This window comes from Monopterus albus, unplaced genomic scaffold (assembly GCF_001952655.1).
Source record: "Monopterus albus unplaced genomic scaffold, M_albus_1.0 scaffold47.1, whole genome shotgun sequence".
In the NCBI taxonomy this organism is placed as follows: Eukaryota; Metazoa; Chordata; class Actinopteri; order Synbranchiformes; family Synbranchidae; genus Monopterus; species Monopterus albus.
In genome coordinates, this window is record NW_018127927.1 from 1,289,743 (window position 1) to 1,297,444 (window position 7,702).

The 7,702-nt window shown below is 40.5% G+C and overlaps 1 protein-coding gene across 2 annotated transcripts in view; it reads right to left on the reverse strand.

Annotated features, from left to right (window-relative positions):
* Nucleotides 1-3,630: 3,630 nt before the first annotated feature.
* esrra (estrogen-related receptor alpha) overlaps nucleotides 3,631-7,702 on the reverse strand; it is a 21,495-nt gene continuing 17,423 nt past the window's right edge. For both annotated transcript variants that reach the window (XM_020600513.1, XM_020600514.1), the window contains 2 exons: nucleotides 7,183-7,452; nucleotides 3,631-6,793 (listed from right to left, as the gene is read on the reverse strand). In XM_020600513.1, the coding sequence (XP_020456169.1) occupies nucleotides 6,540-6,793; nucleotides 7,183-7,452 (524 nt within the window). In that variant the 3' untranslated portion in view covers nucleotides 3,631-6,539. The remainder of the gene's footprint in view (nucleotides 6,794-7,182; nucleotides 7,453-7,702) is intronic.

A 7,702-nucleotide genomic window follows, 5' to 3' on the forward strand; every position in this document is an offset into this window, starting at 1 on the left:
TGCTGAACAAAGTAGCACTAAGTGAAACAATCTTAAAATCTGAACTGTCATTAGGTATTTTACATCTGCTGTGTCATCAGTTTGATGAAAATCACAAGACACACTGATGCATCTCATAATCAACGCCCTGGTGATGCTGACCACCTGACAATCTTCTTGTTACAGTGTATCCAGAAAGTATTAACAGCACTTAACTTTTTCCACATTTTGTTATGTTACAGCCTTATTTCAAAATGGATTAAATTCATTATTGTTCTCAAAATTCTACAAACAATGCCCCATAATGAAGATGTGAAAAAAGTTAGTTTGAAATCTTTGCAAATTTATTAAAAATAAAAAATTTTAAAAATCACATGTACATAAATACTCACAGCCTTTGCCACGACACTCAAAATTGAGCTGTGGTGCATCCTGTTTCCACTGATCATCCTTGAGATGTTTCTACAACTTGATTGGAGTCCACCTGTGGGAAATTCAGTTGATTGGACATGATTTGGAAAGGCATACACCTGTCTATATAAGGTTCCACAGTTAACAGTGCATGCCAGAGCACAAACCAAGCCATGAAGTCTGTATATCTCCAAGGCACAGATCTGGGGAAGGGTACAGAATTTCTGCAGCATTTGAAGATCCCAATGAGCACAGTGGCCTCCATCATCCATAAATGGAAGACGTTTGGAACCACCAGGACTCTTCCTAGAGCGGGCCGCCCGGCCAAACTGAGCGATTAAGAGAGAAGGGCCTTAGTCAAGGAGGTGACCAAGAACCCAATGGTCACTCTGAAAGAGCTCCAGCATTTCTTTGTGGAGAGAGGAGAACCTCCCAGAAGAACAACCATCTCTACAGCACTCCACCAATCAGGCCTGTATGGTAGAGTGGTCAGATGGAAACATTCCTCAGTAAAAGGCACATGGCAGCCCACCTGGAGTTTGCCAAAAGGCACCCGAAGGACTCTCAGGCCACGAGAAACAAAACTCTCTGGTCTGATGAAACAAAGATTGAACTCTTTAGCCTGAATGCCAAGCGTCATGTCTGGAGGAAACCAGGCACCACTCACCACCTGGCCAATACCATCCCTACAGTGAAGCATGGTGGTGGCAGCATCATGATGTGGGGATGTTTTTCAGTGGCAGGAACTGGGAGACTAGTCAGGATCGAGGGACCGATGACTGCAGCAATATACAGACACATCCTTGATGAAAACCTGTTCCAGAGCGCTCTGGACCTCAGACTGGGGTCACTCTGGACCTCAGACTGTGGCGACAGTTTATCTTTCAACAGGACAATGACCCTAAGACCACAGCCAAGATAACAAAGGAGTGGCTACGGGACAACTCTGTGAATGTCCTTGAGTGGCCCAGCCAGAGCCCAGACTTGAAGCTGAATGAACATCTCTGGAGAGATCTGAAAATGGCTGTGCACCAACGATCCCCATCCAACCTGATGGAGCTTGAGAGATATTGTGCGGAAGAATGGGAGAAACTACTAAAAAATAGTTGTGCCAAGCTTGTAGCATCATACTCAAAAAGACTTGAGGCTGTAATTGGTGCTAAAGGTGCTTCAACAAAGTATTGAGCAAAGGCTGTGAATACTTGTGTACATGTGATTTTTTTTTCGTTTTTTATTTTTAATAAATTTGCAAAGATTTCAAACAAAAAATTTTCACATTGTCATTATGGGGTATTGTTTGCAGAATTTTGAGGACAGTAATGAATTTAATCCATTTTGGAATTAACCTAACAAAATGTGGAAAAATGTGGTAAGCGCTGTGAATACTTTCTGGATGCACTGTATTATTTGCACTACTGTCACTGTTTGCACATGGCTTTGAGTTTCATCATAGCCTATTAGCTTGTACCATTTAGTTTATCCTTATTACTTGAATTCAGTTTTAATATTCTACTTTTATTCTATTTTAGTTTCTTAAATAGTATGGACATTCAACATTAGGTGAGAGAGAAACAGTATTTTGATTTTTCTGTATGACCTGCACATATAGTGAATTGATAACATTAAGAGATTGATTCTGTTGTGCACACCACCCTGTACAGTGTCATAATGTTTAGCAGATAAAATCTACCACAAATGGGAATTCCTGATTTACTTTCTACAAGCAGAATGTGGAAGCAGAACTGCCCATGGCTCTTTAGCAAGATGCTAACATTATCATCATCCTCTGATGATGCCAATGATGACAACATGTGGTAAGCCTTTATCTCAAAATTAAACATCATGCACATAGTTCCAGACATTACTCGCATACTAAAGTTGTAGCTCGTACCTTACTGTCTGCTCCATGCTCTTTTCCCCATACAGCCATGACAAATGCATCATTGTCAGAAATGCACGTGACCTCCTATATACCTTTACTCTTCACGTCCTCAGCCTACTGCACAAAACCTGAGAGGTGAGCCTGAAAGAAATAAGAGAAACATAAGATCAACTGGTGCAAAGATCACTGTGCACAAGACATGGCAAGCAGAGTTAACTGGGTGAAGTCATCTTGGAACAACCAGGGGTGAAAGCTCTAGATACAGCAAAGTGGACTCCCCAGGGGCATTGCTAGACATAGAGCTCTACTGGGGCACCAGCCCCCCCATTACTCAAATCACACTTATTTTTTCTTGAATGTCTGCTGCATGAATAAAATGTGCTATATTAACTTCCCTTGCTTAGCCTACTGTTCCACTGCCATACTACTGGGCCTGTCAGATCTTCATTTACTGCACCATCTGCTAGAAGCCATATGTCTAATACTTATACTGACTGAAACCATTGAAAATTATTTGTTAGGTGCAGCCTGTCAGATTTGTTAATAAAAATGTGTTTAAACTAACTTAGGTTCTATCAAATATTAAGCAAGGTAGTGGACATGTAAAAACATAGAGTATGAGCTATAGCACTGTTAATGTTAGTTGCAAGCCCTTATTGGGCCAACCACACTATTTAGCAAGCCTAAAAAGCTAAACATGATAATGTTGCCCTCTGACACCAAACATATACACAAACACATGGAGGCAAATTGTTTGTGTTGTTATGTAGGTGCAATCATGTATGAGCTCCTGGGCGCACACAGGTTATAAGCCCCCACTCCTCCTTGTAGTTTTGTATGCTGTCTTTATGGGTTAGTCTTGTCATCATTTTGTGTCTCGTTATGATTGTGTTGCCTTTTTTATGGTCATTGTCTCTTTTTTAATAATTGTCTATTTGTTTGTTTTACATCTTTTTGAAGTTATTGTCTTTTTATTGTCATTTCTATATCTTTATGGGTTTGTGTCTAACTGAGCTCTGTAACTTTCAAACTAGTATGTCACTTCACACAGAAGCCCATGGGCCCCCTGTGCCTGGTAGGACGATCAGGTAATCCATCCATGGGAATGGTCATGTAAAGGCCTACAGTCAGCTGTATTCATGTCTCCTGCTCACCAGCGACATATGTCAAGTCTGTTTAGTGTTTAGGTTCCACATAACCTCTGAAGGACTGTCCCTCATTTATCAGTTAAAAGTGTGTCGAAATGTGAAAAAGTGCATTGAAAGTTTCATCAAACTACCCCCATCTACATGCAATGCAAAACACACAAATACACATACATAAACAAGAGATGAGACGAATGACATGTGGTGGTGGTGTGTCTGTTTATTACACAACACAAAGCACCTACAATAATCCACTTCCGGTTATGTCACACAGCGGAAGATCTCACTTTTTTCACAGTGATTTTTATGTGGACATGTTTAGACAAGGACAAACTGTTTCATCTAAATGGGGAAAAAAGCCTACGCACAGAAATTCACAGCCAATATCACACATAAAAATAAAACGGTGTCAACAAACAACAGTAAATTGAGTAAAAAATAGAATTTAATCATTTAAATAGTGTTTCAAAATACAAACATTGATTTGAACTTCTAAATAATATGTTTAGTATCTATTCTTCATAACTGACTATGTTAAATGTACACTGGTGGCTATACAAGGAGCTGTGTGAGGTCTGGTAATTTATTGTATTGCTCATTTATATTAATGCGCACATACTTAATAGAGGCTACAAATGATAGTATAGTGACACTGCAGTTGACCCTGCCTTCACCCAAACCCTTTGTCCCCAAGACATATTTGTACGCTAATGAAAAAAATGTACCTTTACTTTAATGACAGTTTTAACAGCTCTCAACCGAGGCTTCTATATTTATTTGTTCACTTTAAAAATCTGATTTGAGAAGGTAGGTTAGTAAATAAATCACGGACCATAAACCTTTTTAGATGACATGAATGTGTAAGCTGCAGCATATGAGAACAAAACAAAACAGGTGTAGAGTCACATTTCGGCAGACACATCAATGCCTGCTCCACAGTGCTCGCTGTTGCTAAAATAACACCAGTGTGTTACAAGTTGAACTCTTTTCAAGACCTCCAGTGTTTTCAAGCCACACCATCTGTTCTGTGAAACCACAGCCCTTCAGTGTGTGACGCTTTGTACCAGGAGGCATCTCACATAGCATGAAAAGGGCCTTGGTTGGCTGCACAACTGCAAGACATTCAATATGCCTAATATTCAGATTTCATTTGACAAATCAAAAGATCAAGAATTATGTTCATCTCCACAGTTACTTGGCCATCTGGCTTACTCTGCCTCCTGAGGTAGCCCTCTGTACCCTCACCATCCAGCTGGATCCATAGAGCCATGGAAATTGATGAAGTGACAGTCAGCTTCAGAAAACACACAACTGCTTACATAAAAGCAAATAATAACTAGTGTTCATAATATCACGAATGGAAAGCTTCATTCCAACACCAAACCCACAACTGTGTCACAATATCAATAAAATACCCTAAACCCTAGAAAGAAAAATGTATGAAAAAGCAAGTCTTTACAAATTTCAGTACACTGTGAGCTGCACAAATATAAGTATAATGGGGAATCTGTATGGCATTTGCTGGCTTTGTTATGTTCCACTACAAATTGCATGTTTCTGTTTACTTAAATGGAACTGTACATGGCTAAAAGATTAATGGCTTTATGGCCACTAAGTGTTATTTCTACGGAGCTGATTTTGACATCAGATACTGTACCTTTGCATTGCATGTGAAGCTCAATATAGTGATCATTTAGACTGTAAATACACAAGCCTACTGGACAATGAGTAGGACTTTCAGGGTATTTTCAGACAAGGTTTCAACATCCAAAAGGAAGATGCTGCATATGTTGCATTTCTTGTTGCCCTGAGCTTTGTACGGGCAAGTTAAACTTCAACACATGTACAAACAGAAAGAAGAGCTCTCGCGTTGAGACGGCAGAGGTCTTTTATGCAACATTTTTCATTACTGCAGAAAATGCAGTAAAATCTCATCATAAACCTATCAATCATATCATATACATATGGATTAGAGTAACACATTATATCCCACAAATGAAACAGGCCACATAAATCAGACCACAGCTGCTGAAGTTAAAAACAGTGGTTAGATCTAGTGGAGGATAATATAAAAAAAAGCAGATGAGGCATATGCATTTTTTTCTGACCACTTATGTTGCCACACTGGCTTTTCTGTCAGAGTTGTGTACTTCCCTGATCTCAGTATAACCCACTGGTTTTGACTGCACAAGCTTACTTGTATTTTGTGTGTATGCGCCAATAGGATTTTCATGCAATGCATGAACATATTACCTTTCAAGTAGAGCACACAATCTTCATATGCACCTCTTCTGGACTGCAAATCAACTGTGTAACCTTTTATAAAGAATCATGCACCTACTGTGCACACCAGTGGTTCCCAATGCCAGTATTTAACCCCCAAAGTACTACTGGTTTTCTCTCGTGCCAGGTCTCTAAATCGTTTCCTGTCCATCCAAAAACCAGTTTTTACGAGAAGCCAAAACAGCAATTGGGGTCCTGATAGTGGGGAACTACTGGTATACACACACGCACACACAATCAGATGTCTCACCATTTTATCCACATTTTAAATGTGACAGACAATAATCGAGTCATTATATTGCTTTTAACATATTGCAAGCAATTCCAATGAATTTGCCAACAGCAGCACACTAAACTATAGTGAATATAAGCACTCAATGTGCACGACAATCTAACCCTATGCTGGACCCTCAAGTCTTTTGCCAGAGATGTTGTTATGGCTTTCATGAGTAGATGATTATTTAAAAGAGTTCAAAAGCCACATGATAACAGTTTGTTCATGAGTACTGACATGTTGCTCTTCAGTGGTTATGCAACTGCAGACTGACGCTGTGATGGAACACAGCAGTTGAAACTGAGAAGCATTCTGGTACTTATGTTAATTGTTTTCACTCTTGGATCTTGGAGCCTTTGACTGAAGTTTGGCAGTTACCTCTTTCTGTAAATAATCAGTTCCCACTAAGGGACAATACACAAGTTTTATTTCTTTTCTCTTGTTCCTATTCTTTGTTCATGTAGCCTAAAGGGTAAAAACGGCCATTTTCATTATTATTAAATCCATAATAAAACCTCATAAACCATCGTGGGCCTTTCTCTCCATCCACTTTACTCCTGCTACTCTAGGGAGAGTCCATCATGGCTTCCAGCATCTCCAGGAATAGTTTGTGCATGGGTACACCTCCACGGGTCTTAATGCTGTAGAATGTGGTAAGAGCGCGACCAGCAGTCTGTCGGAGGAGAGGCAACGTTAAAAGGAGGCGTCCTGCCCGCTGGGGGTCGTCAGGGCGTCGCTGACATTCCAGCTCCAACAGGGCCTGGTGGAGGAGGTCTCGCAGCTTCTGTACAGCTTCCATGTCCTCGATGTAAACCGAGTCTGACAGAGCAGCAGGGAGCACATGGTAAGACAGTGTGTAGGGTGTTGACATATTCTCAGCTTTCGTGTCTATGTTGCTCAAAAACTCACCACAAATATCAACTACCAGAATCATGTTAAATATCTAAAACTAATGGCAGCCTCTATTTATAAACGATACAGTAGATCTGTAGCACAAGCAGGACATGCTAGATTAACCGGTGTTGAAAGTAATTTTGAGCAGATCTCTAATGGACGTAAGGGTTAGTGGGGGGCACCAACTTCTTTTAATACCACAAGAGAATAGTAGACAGTTTGATAACTGTTCTATAAGGTGTAAATAAATGGTGGACTGTCAAACTACTCAGTATAATCAGTACATCTGCACAACTGTTCACAGGTTTAAGTACCTGAGTTAGTGAGTGCGATGGCTTTTAGCATGACATATTCCTCCCGGTCCACATTTAGCACCCGGAAACGGCGGGCAAGTTGACTAATTGCTGCATTCAGCTCTGTCAGTCCTGCAACCCGTGACATCTCTTCATCAAGGACAAAATCCTCTGCAAACACCACCTCCTCCTCACAGCCGAGTGAGCGATATGCTACACCCAGCACCAGCACCTCCAGCCACACAGACTGCAGTACAGACATCTGGTCTGCTAGGGACAGCGACAGAAAGCCTGCAAGGGAATACATGGACAGAGAGAGAGAGAGAGAGACAAACATTTTAATGAACAAACTGGCAACAGGTTCACATTTTTGGTGTCAACTAACACATCAAACATGTCTCTGTAGCAGCCAAATAATGGGCTACATACTGTGGGCAGCTGGTAATCCAAGTCTACCTTGTAATACACTAAAGACTGCATCAGTACAGCTAAACCATAGTGTTATGGTTTGGTCAGATAACGTTAAGACAGAGGAAATCCT